The sequence below is a fragment of the Micromys minutus genome (genome assembly GCF_963924665.1).
Source record: "Micromys minutus genome assembly, chromosome: 6".
Lineage (NCBI taxonomy): Eukaryota > Metazoa > Chordata > Mammalia > Rodentia > Muridae > Micromys > Micromys minutus.
In genome coordinates this window covers 79,479,934-79,503,723 of record NC_137975.1, presented here as the reverse complement: position 1 = coordinate 79,503,723, position 23,790 = coordinate 79,479,934, and the positions used below count along the sequence as shown (strand labels likewise).

General features: G+C 44.4%; 1 protein-coding gene and 1 pseudogene across 3 annotated transcripts in view; both read left to right on the top strand.

The window, feature by feature from the left end:
- The window catches only part of CDKAL1 (CDKAL1 threonylcarbamoyladenosine tRNA methylthiotransferase), a 468,079-nt gene that overhangs the window by 117,965 nt on the left and 326,324 nt on the right, over window positions 1-23,790 (top strand). For both annotated transcript variants that reach the window (XM_080917709.1, XM_080917710.1), the window contains 2 exons: window positions 5,985-6,081; window positions 13,345-13,393. In XM_080917709.1, coding sequence (XP_080773835.1) covers window positions 5,985-6,081; window positions 13,345-13,393 — 146 coding nt within the window. The remainder of the gene's footprint in view (window positions 1-5,984; window positions 6,082-13,344; window positions 13,394-23,790) is intronic.
- Window positions 18,310-19,109, top strand: LOC308421412 (ribosome biogenesis protein NSA2 homolog; annotated as a pseudogene). The gene has a single exon. The product of its transcript is annotated as a ribosome biogenesis protein NSA2 homolog (transcript).

Genomic DNA, 23,790 nt, shown 5'->3' with positions numbered 1-23,790 from the left:
TATGGATTGCAGAGATCTGAACACAGGTTTTCAGGCTTGTGGGACAAGTGCTTTTACACGCTGAGCCATCTGTCCAGCCCCCGTGTAGCTGTTCCTTTAAGAGTTGCAGTAAGAACAATGGATGTACATAGAATCGAGTCTTTTATTGTATAATGTGGAAAATTCAGATGAAGGCATCGTTCATGCTAGACTAGGCTATACCACCAGCTGTGTGTTACTTTTATAGTGGGATTCGGCTACATCATCACAGAATCAGAATTTATCATGTCCAGATTAACTTTAAGGAAGTTACTGCTTGCACGTAGCATGTCTGTGTATTTTGATCTTGCCCAGAGTCCCTTGTCTTGCTCCTGTCCCCTAGATGCACTGCACATTCTCACCCTACTGTAACCCTTCTTCTCACGGAGCATACGGCACACAATTGCAATGGCCTTCCACAGTGAGATGCTGGAACTTGAACATCCCTGAATATCTGTTTGGATCTTTATATTGGTCAGTAAATCTTGAGTAGGTTTTAATTTTACTTCAGTCTATGGGGAGCTCATGGCTCAACTGTCTAAGTTGTGACAACAGTCTGGAGGTGCACGTTGTCATTTGTGCCACGTGTTTTCTGAACAGGTTCAGCACAGGGACGGCTGGTGGCTGATGAGCTGTGCCAGGACTTCTTTTGCTTCCGTGTTTCTGTACTTCACATGGCTGTATGTCTCACATCAGCTCATAAAGCAGGAGGCCCCTCAGGGGAGTGTCTGATTTCAAGAGTCTTCCTTCTAGAGGTGTGCTTGCTTTGTACAGAAACAGTGTCATGACCCTTTCTCTTTTGCTGTCACGAGGAAGAGTTTTACACTTAAAAGTGTAAATCCTAGATATACTGAGGGAATTCATCTTTCAGAAAATTCTTTGTCTCTTATTGCTATTTCATTTACAAAACATTTGATTGGTTCTTTGTGAGTTTCACATCATTATCCCCAGTCCCACTCACCTTCCTGTCCTCTCATATCCACCCGCCAGCAACCACACACACCGACAAACAAGAAACCAACAGAACAAAGAGCCACAACAGAAACACAGGAAACGTCTCATCATGGAGGCTGTGGTGTGTCACATTGTGCCCCACAGGGTGTCCCTCTGTCCACACGTCTTCACTGCAAATCTTCATTGCTGAGTCATTGGGCTGCTTCAAGGCTCTCTGGCTTCTGTGACAGCAATAGAGACTCCCCCGGTTGACCTGTCATTGCCCTGTCACGGAGATCACACTGCTTTAGGTCAGCAGGACTGACGATCACACTGCTTTAGGTCAGCAGGACTGACGGAGATCACACTGCTTTAGGTCAGCAGGACTGACGATCACACTGCTTTAGGTCAGCAGGACTGACGATCACACTGCTTTAGGTCAGCAGGACTGGCCCTTCACGAATCCGCACTGTTTGCAGATGCACAGATTTTGGGATGGGCCAGTTTGGAGCTCTGGACCCAGGCTTGTGTTGTAGCTGAGCTGGTCAGTGCACCGACCATCTCTGCTCTGTACCACCATGGTGGCTGCTCCAACCCTGCTCCAACAGGCTATGGGATGCCACCATGGGCTGGAGGCAGGGTCGTCATCCACTGTGCTGCGCAGGTCAGGTGCTGCAGCCTGCAGGTGTCCGGCCGGCTCTCCTGCTCTCAGTCTCCGAGCGGGCTCACCCTTCCTTGCTTAGCCATCAGGGCCAGTTCCTCTCTGTTGCCCAGGCTGGGTGCTCGCTTGCTCGAATGCTTCAGCCAGTGAGAGGGCAGGTGAGTGCTGGGGAAACTTCACCCAGGCTACCTTCTTGAGCTCTTGCCCTGGTGCTGGGTCACCTGAGGGCCCCCTCCTCTCCACGGTCAGCTGTGCTGCCTAGGCGAGCTGCAGGGCTAGTTCTCCCTCTCAGGATGCTGTGAGATTTCCCGACTGCCAGAGGTGGTAAGGGTGGGGGTTGGGGATATTGGGAACAGACTACCGATGGGCTGACAATGATACATGACAGGAGTTTTTTTTTTTTTTTTTTTTTTTAACAAGAAAGTTACATTACTATGAATATTCTTGTATCAGTACCAATCTCAGAACATGTGTGAGGAATAAGAGAAGTACAGATGGAGAATTCACAGTGTCTCCTGACCTGATACTGGCAGAAAAAGATTGATGGCTTTCTGCATATACCAGTGAGTCTAGTTTTCTACCAGACTCTTGTGTTGCTCACTGGACTTGGGTGAGTAGAACAGAAACTGAGTTGAGGTTCAATGGAGGACACTTGGCTTTACAGCTTGGCACATGACCATGTGTTCTAAAGAAGGAAAGCATTCTCATGTTCGTTATTGTGTTCTGAAATGTGAGACTCAAGGGTCCTGGTAACCTTGGGCTCACCCCAGCTCTGCCACACTCATTTAGATGATTGCATCTTTTTGAAGTTGAGGTTTTTATTTTGAAATAAAGGACTGATGCTTTGTCATTGTTAGGTTTCCTCATGCTGCCGTGAATCTTCTCTACAGACAGTTTCCTATGTTTGGTATTCAGAAGAGGAGGTCCCTGCTTTATTTTTATTTTCTGTGTCACTCACGTTAATGGTCTATGCAGGTGCATGCCACTAGTCTCATTCGGAGATATGTCTCAAGAATATATGAACCAAAATATTAAATTAACTTTATATCCATTACATTTTTAATTAACACGCCGGTGCCACCTGAAAGGAAGACATGGTAATTCATACTATTTTAAACTTTTAAGTTATTATTCTTAGGAGCATTCATATTTTAAAGGATAAAAGTTTTAAAAGAATATCTGTTAAGTACATATCAAAAGAAAAATAATTTTACCTTGTATTGACATGAGAAAAGCTTATTAACGGAAAAGAACAGACTGTCTGAAAGGAATGCTTAGAACAGGAACATTTAGAGACTCTCTACTAAAGCTTTGTTGCATTATTTTGGTCACATGTAAAGTATGGCGTCGATATCCCATGGCTGGGCTGAGGCCTGGTTCAGGTTGTACTTCTCGTCTGCCAGTTCGAAGCCAAATTCAACTCAGCTTGAAATAGTTCTGAGTAAGTCACTAAGTCAGGCCTTTACTGACCCTTTACTCCTAGTCTGATGCTGTTTTTCGTGCTTGACAAACAGCCTGCTCTGCCTGGGATCGTGGCTCACCCTGCTGTGTCCTCCTGGTCTGCTCTCTTCTCTTTGTTCCTGCTGCAGTGACTGCCCGCAGCTTTCTGTGCTCTTCTGTTCTGCCCCTCCTTACATTTGCTGAAACATTGACCTTCTCTTGAAGACCCTGCTCTTTTCTCTGCCGCTGAGATTTGCATGGTTGCTTCAAGTTGCTTATAGTTTTGTCATATTGTTGTTTATTGACATGGCCTGTTGAATTGCAGGCCGAGTCTTCCTCATTTCTGTATTTCCTTAAAATCTTTAAATCATTTCATTTCATGGGAAACAGGCTTTTTAAAAAAAATTCTTTCAGATTTATTTTATGTGTATGAGTGTTTTGCCTTCATGAATGTATGTATACAATGTGCACTTGGTGGCCACGGATGTCAGAAGAAGGTATTGGGTCTCCTGGAACAAGATAATTCTTAGTTTCCTTGTGAGTGATGGGAATTGAACTAGGATCCTCAACAAGAGTGTCAAGTGTTCCTAACTGCTGAGCCACCTCTTTGGCCCCAAACATTTTCTTTGAGCATAATTATTGGTGATCTTTTGGATGCTTGGATATGATTCTACATGGTATAGGGAAGGTTCTCAGAAAGCACGATGTTACCTGTTGTGTAGAGTTTGATAATGAAAATGGAAAAGTGTTTTCATTTGATAAGGAGCTTCACATTTACTATACAAACATTTATTTGAAGTGAAGTGCTTATCAATGAAGAGGATTCATGCGGCAGAGATAGATGATAAGTTCCCTGGATGACCTGTGACCCACAAGTGATTTGAGGATTCCAAGTAGGAAACTTTTACCAACGGACTCTTCCTGAAATAGAACATTTTGGAAGACTCTTGGGGTAGTAATTGATAGATGGTATAACCAGCCATGGTGCAGAGTGAGTCGTGGAGCCCAGAGGACATATGCACAAGAGACTCCCACACCCATGGCTCAGGGACCATTGGAGAAGAGGAGCTAGAAAGAATGTAAGACCCAGAGGATCAGTTTGCCGTGAGATTGTGTCTCCTTGTAACAGCAGAATCTCTACTCGTAAATGTTCTTCTTCCTACCATCAGAACAAGGATGGTGCTAATGAGCATCAGTGATAATACTATAAGCAACTGGTAAAGCTGGGAGTGAGAGGTGGTTCTTCCAGTGGAAAAGCATGTCAACTGATTGTCCAGTGCCAAAAGGTCAGCTGTAAAAGCATACATTCAGGTACCATTATGTGGATATATCAGGTTACATTTAGGATATATATGTATATTCAAATACATATACACATTTAGAAACATTCAATGAAAAAACAGGCTATGAATTTGAAGAAGGGTTGGGCAGGGCATATGAGAGGGTTAGACAGAGGAAACAGAAAGAGGAAATTTTATAATTTCAAATCTCAGAATAAAAGTTAGTGAATTTATATGCACTCATTTATTCATTTAACCCTTCTCAGAAGTTTTGATGCGACTGCTAATTCCAAGGCATTTTCTTGTTGTTACTGTTGGCTTCTAATTCTAAACCTGTGTCCTGGAGAAGTTGTCAGAGAAATGACAAGTGCACACTGGGTATGGGGACAAGTCACTTCTTGACATACATTCTAAAGTCAAGTCCAGAACCTGGGCTGCAAGCACCTCATCTCTCTCAGGTGCAGCAGGGAAACCAGAGAGAAGCTTCCAAATTGATGCTTCTGAAAAAGAGTAGAAGGTGTGCACATTGAATTTTAAGAGGATATAGTTGATCCTAGGAGGTTTAATAGACACACATGTCTGCTGTTACTGGCAGAGAATCTGCTGAAAACACTGAATGACATTAGTGATTAACACAGACGTGCCCTCACTCCTCAGTAACGGAATGCCCACAATGCTACAAATACCAGCCGCTCATTTGAGTCAGGATTTCTACTTAGAACTTATGTGTTTATCAGCTTTCATGGCTGTGGAGAAATATCAGAGGAAATTACGTTATAAGAAAAATTTATTTTGGTGTATGTTGCCAGATGATTCTGTCAGTGTCTGTGGGAAGAATACCCTAAAACAAACAAAATAGTGCTCACACCTTGGCCTCTAGAAAGGGAGGAAGATAAAGAAACTGGAGGCAGAAAGGGAGGTGCAGGGGCGAGGTCCACTTCTCAAGGGCTTGCTTGCTGCTGCTCCCTAGACCTGCATCCCTTCTACACAGCCCGGCTAATAAGTCACTAATGGATTAACCCATTGATGAGAGCAGGCTTCATTTACCAGTCTTTCTCATAGATAAATGTGGGCACAGATAGGCACAGTATATGCATATATGTGGATATGTACATCACCCAGTCATGCTTGTTGTGTGAAGGATGACAGCCAGCCCAGGAAACCAATAACCATAGGTTGTCTAGTTTAATAGTCAACAGGAAGTCTGGGAATTTCAGTGGTATGAGATGTTTACCTTGTATTATTTCCTGTTGGAATTGTTTTAAGCTATAACTGTATATTGTTCAAAGGTTAAGAAAGAATACATGATGTTATATGTGCATTCTTACTAATAATTTAAGCACATGGCTTGTTTGATGGCTTAGCCTGTCTCTGGAAAAAGGATTTTTGCAAATGTTTTATATCAGTGTTGCGAACATTGCATGATTGTTTTGTTTGGCGATAGGGTGATAATGGAAGCTCTAACAGACACATGCATCTGTGGTGTGAGAGACAGTTACACAGTACATACGTGTAATGATGAATACTTTCTTTAGCTCATTGCCAGAAAATCCTGGTTCAGGTTAGACGGTTTTCTTAATTGGAGAACGTAGGTACACTAACATGAATTTCTAAGGTTGTGTCAGCATTCAAAATGATTTTCTTCATTACAGAAAAGCTCAAGAGGAGAAGAAGAAGGTTGTCCTCGCTGGCTGTGTTCCCCAAGCCCAGCCTCGTCAGGACTACCTCAAAGGACTGAGCATCATCGGGGTAAGAGTAGACCCAGTGGATGGATAGAAGAATGCCACGCTGTTAACTCACTTTACTTCCTCATGCCAGTTTACTTATGACTTTTCTAACTACTTCTTTATTCCCTCAAACTTTTCCAGTGTGTGTGACTTCTCACCTTAACATACACAAACACACACGCACACCCCTTGTTGTAGGCGTTCTTACTAAGACATTAGCACTATAAAAAGCTACATTAAGGTCTGTTGATGCCATGTCATGTCCTGGTCTTCATGTGCTGCTGTCACTCTCCAGATCATACCAGAGGACCCCCCCCCCCCCGCGCATCCTCCCAGTCCATACATGTAGCTGTTAAAACGCTTGTGCTTTCTTCACCTCCAGGCCTCTGTGTCTGCGGACCCATGCTATACAGCTCTGTACTTCCACACGCTTTCCAGCACCCCATCTTTGGGAGCCTGTGCTCCTTGTGTCTGTCACTGCATCTGACTTAACACAGAGTTGGGTTTTAGGTTTGGAAATATGGTTGTATACTTAAGCAATTTTATTTTCCCACAAAGTCCATAACTCCACTTTAATTTTTACACCAGGACAAGCTTTTCCTCACTTTAACCACCGTGTGTTACTCCAGACTTCTCCATCATGAGTACATAAGTGTACTCACCAAATGTTCACTGATATTTTGACCAAACATTTTTCCTTTTGTAGTTTTGTTCTTAAACATAATGTTGGGCAGTCAGATCTGAGATGTCCAGAGACTGTTTGCCTCAGTTCCCAAAACGACCCTGTGCAAAGTTTCCGGAACTGTGGGCTGTGAGTCCATAGTGAAGAAATGAATGGCATGGGCTGGCCATAGACCACTTGGCGAGTGAAAAATATTTCTGAATGCCTAGCAGCTAAAAGTAGACCCACACCGCCATGCTGCCAGTCTCCGTGCTTCTGGCAGTGCTTGCCTGCGCTGTAACACTTGCCTTCACCGTAGCCCGGTCCTGAACGCGTCTCTGCACTTTGTGCCGGGCATGCCGTCAGCTCCCACAGCCCCATGGACACCCCTGCCTGAACCGCCTACGCTCAGGTTCCAGACTGCGCCTTGAGCCGCGCTGCTTTCAGATTATGCATGTTATGAACTGCTGAGTGTTTCCTGTACATGTAAAGCTTTCTTCTTCCCCAGATACGTCTGGTGGAATTAGAGAAAACAAAGGTTTTCCTATGATCATTCTGTCATCTTTCCAGTCCATATGTATATTTTTGAATTGTGTTGTTAGAGACAGGCAAGTCCTTCTATCTCATTGCTATGCACATTTGCTTTCATTTCATTTCAGTAAATGGTGAAATTATATACTGATGGAATAGTTTTAAATAAATTTCTTATGGATTGTTATCAGCAAGTGTTTGATTTATATACCTATTTAATAATGTATACCTTTATCTTCAGATTCATATATTTTTTTTAGGCAAATAGTATTCATGGAGGACGATGTTTAAGAGAGAGCGTTGTTGCGTTTAGTCACTATTTCCTTACTACCTGGTGGCAGTTTTTCCTTCCCACCATTCTACTGCATGAGATCTGCTTAGGAAGCTCCCCATGGTCTTGAAAATAAAGCTTTATTTTATATAAGGGTAGGTGTGGCAGCTCAGTGGATAAGGATGCTTGCTTGGTGTCCTGACTTCGATCTCCAGAATGTGTAGGAATAAAAGTGGTATATCATGTTCAATACTATGCAACCAGAAATCAAAGAGTTACTTAAATGTTGGCTTTATGATTCTCCCCATTGGCTTGTCTCGAGGGCTGTTTAGGAAAATACCCTAGATGCATGCCACACCAGGACCTCTGGCAGTGCAGTGAGTTCTGTGCCTGGTCTCTTGGGTACACAGGCGTGTGGTCTTCTTTTCTCGCCCAACTGGGAAGCTGTCTTTGAGGTGTTGATTCGCTTCTAAGAGCTGACCTGCAAAGTGAGCTGCTGACTGACAGTTCCTTAGACCTCCTGCTCCATATGGCTTAAGGGAAGCATTTGGTGTTTCAGCTGAGTATGTAGTGAGCACAGGTGGTGGGTAAGTGACACAGTGTGGCACAGAGGAGGTGAGCATCCCCGCCTCTGGGGATGTGGAAACAGCACCTTTCACTTGCTTTAGGTGCCTGCATGTCTGCCTTCCCTCGCTCCATGTTCAGCTGTGAGCCTGAAGTCTTTTCTGAGAGCAGGATAACATATTTGCATGGGTCCTTTGAAGGTCCCTCACCGGAGTGACTCAGTACTGTTATTTATGAACTGTTTGGTCACCAAGTCCTTGCTTCCTGGTTGAAAACACATGGAACCAGTAAGGGGACATGCTGCATGTTCTGTTTGGTTTCCCTCTGTATATTTATAATCAACTGCCCGAAGGGCACAGGTACTGTTTTTTGTATTTTATTTGAATTACATGCTGTTGAGTAAGCTTTTGTGTATCCAGCAATTTCTGGTGCTGACTGAGTATCTTTCCTCTTTGTGCAATGGATGTTTATGCTACTGTGCCCTCCTCAAGGGGAGTTTGCGACTGTCTGTGTCCTTGGCCCTCCTCCCACCCGCACTCAATCTGGACCTTCTTCCTCTTCTGCTGTGGCTGTGGTCCCTCCTCTTTGCCTTTTCTCCTTATTTTCTCCACTGAGCTCATCACTGCAAATGGACACAACAGTCCCACTTTACATGACGAACTTCTGCTTCTTTGTAATTACGTAAACGTAATGGTTTCTCACTGTTTTCATACACACTTCTTCCTGGTCTCTTGTCCTTTATGAATGCAAAGCCCCAGCTGTCTATAGTTGCGGAGAGTTGGGGGTCCTCAGGGCCCCCAGTCTGCAGCCCTCTTCAGTTGTTTGCTCTAACAACCTTCAGAGTTTGGCCAATTTCATCTGTTGTTGTTTTTAGATGCAATGCTTTCTTGTGGTACAGTTCATACTTCACACAATGCATCCGCTGTAGTGTGTAGTCCTGTGGTGAGTGCCACCACAAACTGTCAGACCACTGACTCCTGGAAGAGACACGGGCTCCCTAGTGCACCTGTCTCTTTCCCTGTGGTCCCATCCGTGGACAGTCTCTGACTTGCTGCCCCTCAGATGTCTTGTGGACGTTTCATCAGGGACCACCCTGATTTCTTCCTGTGTGTACACTTGTAGCATGTCTCATTGCTCCTGCCTGTTTAATGGCCAATGTTTCATTATCACATGATGGATATTTCAGTCTTTGGCCATTATAACTGTTGCTGTGAACACCGTGCACAGGTTTTGTGTGTATAGGTTTCATTTCTGTTGCATAGATTGAGAACTGCTAGGTTATATGATAACTGTGTTTAACTGAGGAAATCTCTGACTGTATTACAAGCATCACCATCATCATCATCATCATCATCATCATCAGCAGCAGCAGCAGCAGCAGCAGCAGCAGCAGCAGCAGCAGCAGCAGCAGATGTCACTCACTGCTGTGCCACAGTTTTCAAACAGGACCCATATGCTGGAACCCTCATCTCTCCTTTGTCTCTCTCCTTTTCATACTCCCTGTCTCTCTATTCACTCTGGTTTCTGCTGTGGTCACGTTCTTTGCTACTTCAGGTCTCTTGTCACTTCTGTTGTTCTTGATGCCATCAGGGTGGCCGACTTTGCCACCGCTGCTGTCTTGCTGCTGTTTTGGCTGGCTTCTAAGTCACCAGTCTACTGATGATAAAGGCAAACAGGCTAAGGACACCGTGGGCGAAGCCTTTCCTGAAAGCTAGTTTTTATTTGGGAGCAGCACCAACAGGAGTCTCCTGACCACCATGACGGCAGGCTGCACGTATACAGTCATGGCACGGCCATTCACAGAAATTAAGGTTTGTGTTTACAGCCAATCACAGACCTTAATCTGGACATGAAGAGGAAATGCTAGGTGACAGTGGTTGCTAGGTTTGAGCCTTTTAATGGGAAGAAGTTTGGTGCGAGCTGGTTGAACCAGTCACGTCTGGGCTTTGCCCTCTGGAGCTGGAGCTGCTTTGGTGGTGAGCAGATGCGGTTGCTGTGTAGGTATCTGCGTAGTTGCTAACCCAGCAGGCTGCTGGTCTCAAGGCTGCCTGGGCACCCGGGAAGGATCTAAATCACCAATTAATGTCTGCACCTCAATTATCTTAGCTTAAATGAAAAACAAACATTGGGCATATATTTTAATAAATGCTTAATTAATTTAAAAGTAGTTAACAATACTCTAACAGTGCTTACATCTTGTCTCCATGTCTCAAAGAGAGGCGGATCCTTCTAATCCATCTCAAAACCACCGCTACAGCATTCCCTGTTCCTCTGCTGCTTGTTAGGTTCCCTCTGAACCTCTCTGCTTCCAAGCACATAGGAAGGCAGGGTTCTTCTGGCCCCATCACTGAGTTCTTTCAAATTTTCCCATTTTCTTCTCTACCTGCCGCTCTCAACTGATACCTTGGTAATTCACATTTACGCTGAACACAATTTAGTCAAGGCCTCTGCCTCCTACTCCTGTCCAAACCCCAGGCAGTCTGAGTCACTCTGTGTGTTGTGACTTGCACTTCTTCTGTGTCAACTCCAGTGGGAATCACCTGTGTGCTGTGTCAGCACCCTGTTTCTATAAGCAGACACCGGCCACACTTTTCTTCACAGGTACAGAATAGCTGAGCCCACACCAATTAAAACCTCCTATACTTTTCCTTTCCACCATCCTCCCTTCCTTCCTCTAAGTATTGGCCCCACTTATTCATGTGTTTTTCAGGCTTCATCTGATCCCCACTGCATATTTTCTATTCTGTTTGCTTCTCATCTCTGCCACTATCTCTCTAGCTTGCATCTCCTGTGCCCTCCACAGGAGGACCGGCTCTCCTTGTGCTCTTTCCTCCTCACCCCTTGATTCAGTGGACGAGATGTTCCATGTTGGTCTTGCTCCCATCTGTCTCTCCCTCTTCAACCTCCCTCTCCCCAGCTCCCTCCTTTTTCTCTCCAAAGGAATGACTGTCACTGTGACATTTTCCTACATGTACATAGCACACTGTGGTCACAGGAGTCTCTCTAGCATCCCATCCTTAATGCTGCCGTTCCTTATAGAGCCTGGGCTTTAAAAAACACTTTATGTTTTGGCTTTTATGCTGTCAACCTTTTGTTTTTTAAATTATTTGTCCTATTTTTTATTAATTAATCAATTAATGTACATCGTACCTCTCTCCTCTTTTACAGTGTCACCCTTCACTCCTCTTTTCATTTTTTACCGTCCCCTCTCCTCAGAAGGGGCCTTACCTCTCTCTGGGCACCAGCCGTCCTGCCTCATTATGTTGCACCACAACTAAGTGCATCCTTTTCCCCTGAGGCCAGACAGGGCAGCCGGGCTGGGAAAGGAAAGGCAGGTAACAACCCATCCAGAGACAGCCCTGGTCCAACTGTTAGGAGACCAATATGAAGACCAAGCGGCATATCTGCTGCAATGTGAGGGGGTTTAGGCCAGCCCCTTATGCTCTTTGGTTGGTGTCTCTGTAGGTCTTCTTGTGGTGTCCCTGACCCTTCCGACTCCCTCAATCCTTCTGAGTCTTCTACAAGACTCCCCAAGTTCCTTTCCACGTTCATCAGCTGTGGGATGAAGGCGCTCTGATGACAGCTATGCTAGGTGCCCGTCTGTAGCCGTAGCAGAGCATCATTAATAGTGTCAGGGGTTGGCTCTCTCTCATGGCATAGGTCTTGTAGGGACAGTCATTGATTGGCTTTTCCCTCAATCTCGTCTTCATCTTTATCCCTGCACATCTTGTAGACAGAGGAAAGTTTGGGTCAAAGGTTTTGTGGGTGGTGGTGTCCCCTTCTTCCACTGGAAGTCCCGCCTGGCTACAGGAGGCAGCCACTTCAGTTTCCATATCCCAGCTGCTAGGATTCTCAGCTAGGGTCACCTCCATATTCTTCCAGGGGCTTCCTCTATCCCAGGTCTCTGGCTTGACCCCATTTTTCCTGGCTCAACCACTAAAGGCTAGGTTCACAACCAAAAATGTTTGTTTAACATTTTTAACATTTCTCTTTGCATTTATACTGGTAGGAAATAGTTACTTAGACCAAACTACATTGATAGTCCATTACATTATCTGTATCCTTGTTTGTGACTTGTTACCACTGTACCTACATCTTTTCCTGAGGTTTCCAAAGTGCTCATCCTGGGTTCGGTGACCAGCAGTAGTCCACACAGGCTCCTCCTGCCTGAGAGCAGGCAGAGACAGCACAGAGTTTGTGGTTGCACCTCTCTCCATTTTTGTGTGTGTGTGAGAGACACTGAGGGTAAAGAAATTATTCAGAACTATCATATGCATTTTTGATGTATCCCGTGTGAAAGGTTCTTCTCATCCCAGCTTAGGACCACCACATTACTGTGGTGTGATAGTGCTGCTCTTTTATCAGAAGGGTGTAGATGAACGCATGCATGCGGTCCCTTCAGTGAACAGGATGTTAGGCAGCTGGTAAACCGAGCAGGTAGAACTACAGGCATCAGTGATGTGCACACATGCACCTGCCTCTGGGTTTGTCCTTGTGTATGTGTAGAAACCTCTGCTATGGTAAAATGAAAACAGCCACAGAGAACACATGCACACACTCCACTGAGTCTTAGTATCTAGTTTAAATAATGAGTTATTTTATTTGTGCAGCAGAGATAGAAGGCACGCAGTCTGGAGGCAGCGGCAGGCAGGTCTCTGAGTTTAAGTTTGGTCTTCTCTACAAGTTCAGATCAGCCCCGCTGCATTGTAGATTCTTTCCTGGGATGGGTGGCATTATGCATGGTTTAATCACATCTTACTGTTCTCCTTTACTCTAATCTCTTAAGCCCTTTGTTTTGTGTTCTCCCCCCCCCCCCCCCCCGTGTGTGTGTGTGTGTGTGTGTGTGTGTGTGTGTGTGTGTGTGAGAGAGAGAGAGAGAGAGAGAACAATGATACATGGAGAATTTTTAGACAATTAGCCTTGAGTTATGTCAAATAACTTCTCCAACTTTTCATAACAAGCTGGAGCCTGGACTTGATGGACTCCAGAGACTTTTTCATCTTCTTTACGGCCACCATCTTTTTGCCTCACGTGTGGGACGACCCCCAACCAAGATCAGCCCACGTTAAACCTATATTAATACTTATATCTTTATCTAATTTATTTTATGTGTGTATGTGTGTATTAGTGTAAATTTAATTTTAATTTAAATATTACTTAATATATAATATTAAGTAAATCACGTAATACCTACTTCAGTGTTCTTTGAAAGTGTGACTTCACCAGGCATGTTCTGACTCCTTATCTCCCCTATTCAGGTTCAGCAGATAGACCGTGTGGTCGAAGTTGTGGAGGAAACAATAAAAGGTAATGTGGAATGTGAGATGTGTTTTCTGAACTGAAAGTTTGCTTTACCATTTAATTAACACTATTGAGTATTTTCTATAAAGGATATTATTGTAAGATAAAAATCATAAATTTTGTTCTTGGATTCACACATCAACTAGGATGAATATATATATACCTCTGCAGGGTTCAGTGTGCATCCTGCAAAGTGCACCTATAGAACTATGCCCCTATACATACGTGTGTGTGTGTGTGTGTGTGTGTGTGTGTGTGTGTGTATCAGGCCCAATTGAATCAGGGAATTGGTTCATAGTTTCTTAAAATTTTTATTTATTTATTTATTTTTTTGTGAAGCACTAAAAAAGTGAGCACTGAAGTCCTGAAAAGACATAGAGGATTTGCAGAGTAAAATGAGGTAATTTTAGTGTTAGTAAAATAATTTGAATTCTACCATCCATATGCCGTGTGGTATCGACTGTTTGGCATTCTGGAAGAGGGCAGCTGTAGAAGCAAGAACAGAATGACAGCACCAGCTCTGTCCTTAAGAACACGCCACTGAGGCACTCGGGTGCAGATGCTCAGCTGATCTGTGAACCTAAACCCTCTCAAAAAAACAGAATGGGTTTAAAGCAGCTGGTGTTCCATATGTGCTTTCCTGGAGGTGTGTAGGGAAAAGGGTTCTCTAGGAGACAACGACCTTTCTCTCCCTGGCCAAGGTGATGAGGAATGGCTTCTCAGTAGTGAGTCTGGCCCAGTGTAGGCTCACTGGGGAGGCTGTGCTGAGTTTAGTTGTGAGAAACCGTAGTAGAGATGACGTGATGGGAATGCCCACTGTCCTTTCCGAGGATGAAAAGTGACGAGCCCAGTGCTGCAATATCATGAGAGGGTTGGAGACAGGGGCATAGTTCCATAGGTGCACTTTGCAGGGTGGACACCGAACCCTGTAGTGGTTGAGTGAGTGGCTGTTTGCTTAGTTAACAGCAGTCTGAGAATGAGGCTCTGTCTTCATCTTACTTTGTGAAGACACGGTCTTTACCTCCTGTTTCTGCAGCCTACACTTCATTTAGAGAGCCTGAGCCAGAGAGATAATGTGCAACATCCATCCCCTCCCCCAGCGTAGCTTTGATAGATTTGTTGATTGCCATTGGGCACATTCTTTTTCTGTTGCTTAGTGCTCTCAGCTGCAGCTGGGGAGGACTTGAAGGCTTCCCTATAGACTTTTCAGCTACTTTGCTTTTATCTTAATGTTCCAAAGAGAACTCTCTAACCTCGGATTGCCTCTCCAGAGCTGTTTTCCACATTTACCCATGTCCACCCAGGCTGACATTTATGTGCTGGATAACTTAGTATCCTTGCTCATTGGTATCCAGATGTGCTCTGTTCTCTGTGCCCAGGAAGACCTGCAATCTGTTGTCCATTAGAACCTGTGTTCTCTGGAAACCAGAAGGATCCTTGGTTTCTATTTCTAGTAGTTAGTAGAATCCCCAGTCTGTGGAGTCCAGGGCGATAGTCACTCTCTAGGATCCAGTGATATGTCGCTAACTGGGGCAGGTGGCTCTCTTCTTCCATCGTGTGGGTCCTAGGAATTGAACTTAGGATGTCAGATTTGGTGGCAGGTGTATTTACCTGCTGGGTCATCTTCCTCTGTAAGTTTTATGTGTGTGTGTTGACACATTTGTTGATGGATAGTACGAGTTATTTAACTATGTGACCATGAAAACTAATTTTAATGTGGGTGGGGGAGGGGGAGGGAGTGACTAGCTTTGTGGGGAGTAAGGGGGTTGGGGAGGGTATGGAGAAGGATGTATATGAAAATGCCATAATCATAATGAATCTCTTACTTTGTATGCTAACTTAAACACAGGCCAGAATGAACAGAGTAATAGCCCTGCCTTCCTTCCTTAAATATTGACTTACCTGCTGTCAGGCTGCGCCTACATGCTAACCCCCTTGTAAAACATACTGTCTGGTTATGTGGGGAGATGAGACTCTACATTTCATCAATAATCTTAATGGAAGGCATGGTGAAATCTGCTACTGTATGCCAGGTTCACTTCGGATGTCTTCACTGGCTTTTTAATCCATATGCTATGCTCAGATAGGGCAGCCTGTGAGATCCAGGTTGATTCCTACAACATTTGCCTTGTATCAGATGAGAATGATTGTAAAGTATCAGTTCCCTATCAGATTTGTATTATATATGAGCTTTATGTTTTTATTCTAAAAATGCTTCTTTGTAAAACATAGCAAGTTCTGACTCCATTAACAAAATATATTCACGTAACACACACAGCTCTAGCATACTTTCATATACACTTCCTCCCTGAGGGTAGAGGGACAATTCAGTCAGAATGCTTGCTGTGCAGGCTGGGCGCCTAAGCCTGGTCTCCAGCACCCAGAGGAGAAAAGCTGGCATGGGCCTGTGCCTGTAAACCAAGCTCAGGGACTGAGGACAGACATGGATGCCCAGGGCTCCTGCTCTGCCAGCCTCTGCTTATGTTGGTTACAAGGTTCAGGCCTTTCTCTCAGGAGCCTGGCTCAGAAACAAGGGGTGGCACCTGAGCAACTTCAGACTCTGCTTCTCCTTCAGTCTCCACGTCATGCCCAGGCTCCTTTTCATGTGTCCCCGTACACTTTGTGAACTTGCATGCATGAACATGCAGTATATGTATGCATACATGTGTGTGCACGCACACACACACACACACACACACACACACACACACACACACAGTTTTTTTCCATGTGTTATTTTAACAAAATTAAAAAGCTGTTAGGCTGGCCTTGTTCAGCCTGGTGTTGGAGGTTGGCCTTGTCATTCCTCTCTGGGTTCCTGGCACTGAGTGGGAGCCATTGTTATGGTGTGTATAATTCATGGTCCCATGATGGAAAGCAGCTGGCTTTCTCCTGTCTTTCTGCACATATGCTTAGGCTTTCAGGATCCAGTGAGGGTCTTTATCTGTGCCTCCTTCCCTCCCTGTCACTGCACACGAGTGGCTTTATAGTGGCTTTATAGGCATAGTCCTGAATCTATAACTCTTTAATTACTTAGGTAACAAATCACTTGCAAAATTGATTTTCATTGTCAGTTTTTATATAAGTGGAAGATTACATTCATTTACAGTGTATGAAACTTTCCTCACATCATTAACACGGCAGGTCTCCGTAGGACTGTACTTGTATTAATTACTGTAGCAACTGTAATCAGCATCTTGTCTAGCTCTTTGTCTACTCTCCACAGGCATTAATCCCTTTGCACTCTGCAGGAAGCCTTACCGCACTGCCCCCCCTCGCACTGGCCCTGCACTGCCCCCCCTCGCACTGGCCCTGCACTGCCCCCCCTCGCACTGGCCCTGCACTGCCCCCCCTCGCACTGGCCCTGCACTGCCCCCCCTCGCACTGGCCCTGCACTGCCCCCCCTCGCACTGGCCCTGCACTGCCCCCCCCTCGCACTGGCCCTGCACTGCCCCCCTCGCACTGGCCTCCCCCACTGGCCCTGCACTGCCCCCCCCCCCGCACTGGCCCTGCACTGCCCCCCCTCGCACTGGCGCCCCCCCCCCGCATTGGCCCTGCACTGCCCCCCCCCTCGCACTGGCCCTGCACTGCCCCCCCTCGCACTGGCCCTGCACTGCCCCCCCTCGCACTGGCCCTGCACTGCCCCCCCCCCCCCGCACTGGCCCTGCACTGCCCCCCCTCGCACTGGCGCCCCCCCCCCCCCCCGCATTGGCCCCGCACTGGCATCTGAAACCTTGCTCTCTGGTTCTTTCTGTTCTGTGAAGCTGCTTGTAGTAAACAGAGGACGGTGAGGAGGGAGGAGCTCCTGGTTGTAACCACCATCCCTCCAGTGTAACTTTGCTGCACTTTCTTCTATTATCTTCAAATTCTCCTCACACGTTTTTGTTCCTTCATATTTTTCTTTTTTTTCCTTTTTATTCTGTGCCTGCCTCTGTCTTTTTTTATTTTTTATTGCTAGGAACTTAAACTAACTAACTATCTTTCTTTCTTTCTTTTTTTTTTTTAGAACCTTTTTGTGTCTGGAAGTTAGTATGATTTGTTTCATTTTTTAAAAAATGATGGTAGAATGTTTTAGTGTTGCTTTTATGTTAAGGTACTTTCCAGACAACAGGAGGATGGCTGTAATGGGTTCCTCTATTACTTTCTAGACAACAGGAGGATGGCTGTAATGGGTTCCTCTATTACTTTCCAGACAACAGGAGGATGGCTGTAATGTTGTCCTCCATTACTTTCCACACAACAGAAGGATGGCTGTAATGGGTTCCTCCATTACTTTCCACACAACAGGAGGATGGCTGTAATGGGTTCCTCTATTACTTTCTAGACAACAGGAGGATGGCTGTAATGGGTTCCTCCATTACTTTCCAGACAACAGGAGGATGGCTGTAATGTTGTCCTCCATTACTTTCCACACAACAGGAGGATGGCTGTAATGGGTTCCTCTATTACTTTCCACACAACAGGAGGGTGGCGGTAGTGTTGTCCTCCATTACTTTCCACACAACAGGAGGATGGCTGTAATGTTGTCCTCCATTACTTTCCACACAACAGGAGGATGGCTGTAATGTTGTCCTCCATTACTTTCCACACAACAGGAGGATGGCTGTAATGTTGTCCTCTATTACTTTCCACATAACAGGAGGGTGGCGGTAGTGTTGTCCTCCATTACTTTGTGCTGTATTTCCTGCAGTGAGTGTGGGAGCCCAGCATCCCTGAGAACCTCCCGCTGTGCAGTGCTTTCAGTGTCCACACCAGTTTCACTTGTTGATGGTGTAGGGCGGGTGTATTTTTCTGTGCAAAAGAGTATGTTTTTCTTTCCCGCTCCGGCCCGAGAGGAGCAGGCTCGTGGGCCAGTGACACCCAGAAATGAAGAGGTTTTTGGAACCCGGGAGGTCGCGGACTGCTGTTCCACGGCTGTCATCATGCCACAGAAGGAATATATTGAATTGTACCACAAACAATATGGATATCGCTTGGACTACCATGAGAAAAAGAGAAAGAAAGAAAGTCGGGAGGCCCATGAACGTTCAAAGAAAGCAAAAAAAAAAAAAAAAAAAAAAAAAAAAGATTGGCCTGAAAGCTAAGCTCTACCATAAACAGCACCATGCAGAGAAAATACAAATGGAAAAGACTGTTAAGATGCATGAAAAGAGAAACACCAAGTAGAAGGATGAGGAGAAGACCCCACAGGGAGCTGTCCCTGCCTATCTGCTGGATAGAGAGGGGCAGTCAGAGCAAAAGTGCTTTCCAACATGATTAAGCAGAAACAAAAAGCAAAGGTGGGAAATGGGAGGTTCCTCTACCCAAAGTTTGTGCCCAAGGAGAAACAGAAGTATTGGAAGTTATTCGAACAGGAAAAAGAGAAAAGAGGGCATGGAAGAGAATGGTTACTAAAGTCTGCTTTGTTGGTGATGGTTTTACAAGGAAACCACCTAAACATGAGAGGTTCATTAGGCCAATGGGTCTGCGTTTCAAAAAAGTCCATGTCACACACCCTGAGCTGAACGTTGCCTTTTGTCTGCCTATACTTGGTGTGAAAAAGAATCCATCACCCCCACTGTATACAATCTTGGGTGTGATCACCAAAGGTACAATTATCGAAGTAATTGTGAGCGAGTTGGGCCTTGTGACACAAGGAGGCAAGGTGATTTGGGGAAAGTACGCCTAAGTTACCAACAATCCTGAAAACGATGGGTGCATAAATGCAGTCCTGCTGGTGTGACAGTGACATCATACAAGTCATTCCACTCACTACCGAAGACTACACAGTCAGGAAAACACCGCCACTGTGACCTTTTTAAACTACCAAGCAGCCTTACATCATGTGCAGTTATCAAGTATTTATTAAATTGTAAAGGAAAATAAAACACTGCCCAATTTTTTTTTAAAAAAAAGAGTATTTTTTTTTATTGATTCTTTGAGAATATCTTGCAAACATGCAATGTGTTTTTGTCACATATTTATCCATCTCCCGTCCAGCTCTTCTTAGTTTTTTTTTTAAATACTACTCATTGAGTCTGATAATGCTGTCTGTATACTCATGAACATTGCTCTATCCACTGGAGTATGGTCAGACCACCCAGACCACATTTCTAAAGGAAACTCTCCTTCCTCTAGCAGCCAGTCCCTGTCAGTACCTACGTGTCTTCTACCCAAGCTGGAGTGTTGAGCAGGCCGCTTTTACACAGGCCTTGTGCAGGCAGCCACAGCTACTGTGAGTTCATCAGCCCTGTTACGCTCAGAAGACACCATTTTGCCTCATTTATCCCTGACCACTTGCTCTCACAGCTGTTTTACTTCATCTTCCTCGGTGTTTTTTGAGCTTTAGAAGAGAAGCTGTAGTATAGGTATGTGATTTATGACTAAGATCTCTACAGACTCTTGTTCTCTGCACTTTAATCCATTGTGAGTCTCTGTATAAACTGCCATCTACACTAAGATGTCTCTCTGATAGATACACTTACCCATGCAGAGGGCAGTTTGACAGTATGTGCAGTAGCAGAATAATAGTGAGGGTTTCATTCCCAGTGACTGTGACCCACCCCAGCCGTGTGTTCGTGGCCACACATATCCCACATGAGCTTCCTCCTGTGGAGCAGACGTTAAATCCAGTCAGAAAGTGTTGTCCCCATAACGTTTGTGCCACAGTTGCACCGTGGGCCTATCTTGCTTTGCCTGTCACCACTGCAGGTTTCAGGTTCACTGGTGGATACATGTGGATGATAACATGTATTACTAACAAGTTCCCGTGGGTAGCCAAGAGTATTTCGTTCTTTATGTTTTGATAAGGTGTAGCAACCACTGAGCCGAGAGACCACCAACATGTCCACAGCTCTCCCTTCCAGTGTTGGCTTATGCTTTGAGTTCTTTCCTTCCAGTCTATTATATTTTTAAATTGTGTGTACATGTGTATGCTAGTGTTTGGGTGTATGCATGATGCCCTAAGCAGTCAGAGGCTTCGGAGCTGCTCAGTGTGCGCTTTGGGAACCTCATTCCCGTCCTCCACCAGAGAGATAAGCAATCTCAGCTGCTGAGCTTCTCACCAGCCCATCTCAGTAGTTCCCTAAGTGCTGTTGCCCGAGTGACCAGCAGCTCTTCCACCTGAGGAACACCAGTGGCTGAATGGGTGTGAGCTGTCCAACCAGCTTTAATATTACATATTCTTTTCCAGTCTCAGCTTGGGAGGAAGCTGCTGCTTCTGCTGAACTCACTTTATTTTTTGTTCTCAAGATGAAAATATTTACAGGCAGGGTCATACTTTTGTTGTGGATATCTGAACATGCCCTCTCCCATCAAACATGTTGCATATGAGGAATTATAGTAAGTGGAGAAGAGAACAATTTTGGCTATGCTGTGCCTTCTGCCCCTGGTATCACTTTGGATTGCTTTCCTAGGAAGTTTTCCAGGAGGCTGACCCAGAGCTTAGCCTACTAGGTCTGCATTTGTGCAAAATCATCAGTCAGCAAGAGATTAAGAAATCAGGAAATGGTCTGGCATCTAAAATAGGTGGGATGAATGAAGTTTTAAAGGAAACTTGGCTGTTGGCTGCTTTACAAAGTCCTTAGAAAAAGAAATGAAAGGCAAAAATATACAAAAGGAATCTCACGTGTCAGATTGTTGATGCTTTTACAACATGTATGACTCTCCAAGCTAATCTGTGAGAATGAGAAGAGGGAGGAGGTTGGTGTGTAGGGTCACAACTTAGTTAATAAACACATGTTTTGTGGGTTATTATGTTTCTAACATTCTTTTACTTTAGGTGTTGGCTTGTGACCGTTCTGACTGGCTCTCCGATCAGACGCCTGGGTGGCCGCCTGCTCTCACAAAGGCCTTTTGAACTGTGGGGTTTAGTCAGACAACACCGAGTGCTGACTCAGCGTGTGTAGCAGTTGTTGCATAAATCTCATAGGATGGTGTGGCTTTCTTTGACACACGCTTACTGTTAGGAAGGGAATCATAGGCAGTTGCCTTTTGGGCTCAAAATTCACCGATAGGTAATAATACAATGGTTTCATGAAATTCTTCAGTGGATTAGTTCTGATGAAAAGACCATCATGTAATCAGGGATTTGAAGCTGGTTTATAAATAGCAGCTGAAATCTTTTAGGGCTTATAATTGAATTTAGCTTTTACAGTTTTGAGTTTTAAGTGATAATTAAAAGTAATGCTTAGAGAAGTATTTATTAAAGATGGCTAATCTGTTGAGCTATATCTGGTGATTATATAAAGACATGAAGTGAGATGATTTTTAAAATGGAAAAGAGAGGACCGAGGAGTTCCACCGCACGTGGGTCCCACCGCATGTGGGCGCCGCTTCTCTTCCTCCCTTATGTTGCACTAGCATGTGCCTCTTTCATCTTGTTCCTCCTCCATCCGTTTCTCAGTGACAGTTACAATTCAGCTTTGTGGTACTGGACATCAGTGGACATCATTTCTTCCCTTTCTTCATTTCTTTAATGTGGATAATTCACTATCTGTTCCTGTCAACGTCTATTGCCTTTTCCCCCTCCTCCCTTTATTCTCACCAGAAAGGTGATAAAATACATGCAAACCTGTTATCAATTTTTTTTTAAAATTTCTCTTCTTGCCTGGCAGTGGGAGGTGACATTTTTAAAACAGTCTTATAAAACAGTCTGGGGGGGCCTTGGGCCGGCCATCCTTCTGCTGTGTGTCCTGGGTGTCTGGATTACAGCTCACACCAGAAGGCTAGGCATTAGTGGCTTACGAGAAGGGATCAAGCCAAGGTACAGCACGTGCTGTTAGATTATAGTCTTCTTTTCATGGTCCTTTATATATATTGAATAGAATATGTTAATGTGTTCATTTTCATGGTATTTCTTCAAGAATCTGCCCACATCTCGTCTCCACTCCTCCAGCATGTTTTTCTGTCCCCCCCCCCCCCCGTTTCCTCTTAGTGTCATACCTTCAGGTTATTCTTTATTTTTTTCAAATTTCAGTTTTGCTTCAGAAAGAGAGAATATTGATAGCTGCACATGAAACAGGAAATAACTTGTAATGTGTATTCTGACTTTATAGCCTGTAGGTTTGATGAACATTTTGCAATAATTTCCTTTGAAATAGGACATTAGAGAGAGATAATATATCACAAATAGGAGTTTTATTTTGTTAGTCCATTTTAAAGGAAATCACATTGTTTCCTTCCTTTCATCTTTGTCTATATATAGCAAACAACTTTGGTGCTTTCTAGTTTTGTCTTTGGTATCCTAAACACCAACTAGCCTATTATTAGAGGTGACACTTTTAAAGGAGTAATTGGATTAGAAGATAACTCCGTGTATCCTTGCATGTAGACACACTTTTCCATTTACATGCAGATCGCAAAGATGAGTAATTTATTGAATATTATTAGAGTAGGCTGCACATTACAGAGTCCTGGCAAGACATGAGGAATTTGCCTGGAGCTTATATGAAAATGGATTTCCTTTTGCATAGTCATTCTTGACCTTTTGGACTTTCTCTAAGAATTGTTGTGTTGGCCAGTTTCACTCATCTCTTCATTAGCTGGACCTTGATTGAGATGTTCATCTTATCTTGAACATCTGTAGGATTTAATTAGCCAAATACTTGTTAGGCTTTGAATATTCTTAACTGTTAGAACAGACACTGTCAGAATGAATGAACATTTCCTACTGAGTACTTAGTGCATCAAGGACTCTGACTGATGGTTTCCTTGTTTTCCAGTCTTGGAAACCTGCCTCTTTAGATGTTTAAACAGTCCATCTTTCTGAAATGAAGGCTGATAAAACATATGTATAACATTGTGTATGTGTTTGAGCTAATGTTAAGAGATTGCTCTGAAAAAGTTGCATTTGATTTGTCTTTGGAATGATTATTTGTTTAGATCCACAGAATAGTCCCATAAAACAATGATAAATCTGGACAAATGTTCACAGCCAGGCTGCCTTGCTGTGGAAACTCACCAAAACCTTTTAGCCATAAGTTAAAAAGTTACCATTGTAAAAATTACCAGAGTCTGGCTAAGAATAGTTATATGTGGCATTTGTGCTTAGGCTCCTCCCCTTTCCCTCCTTGATGTTGTGGACAGGTTTGTTCTACATAGACAAAGCACACTGTGCGACCTGGTCTCCCTGCTCCTGTTATAGAGATGGCTCAGTTGCTAACTGTTAGTTCCATTGGAGATCTTGATGATCAGACCTGTGTGGCTCCGTTGTACTGATGCTGGTTTGATGCAATCAGTGTCCACCATTGAGTGCACTAGCTCTGGCATTAGCAGGAGATTCCAGTTGTGAGACAGTGGTGGGAACCTAGAGAAACTCCCCAAATCCTATGAGTTACCTAGAAGTATGCATACACCCGGAAGAGATGGGAGTGGGCCTGACGTACCCACTCGTATCTCCGTGTACACGAATTGAGAGAAGGCCA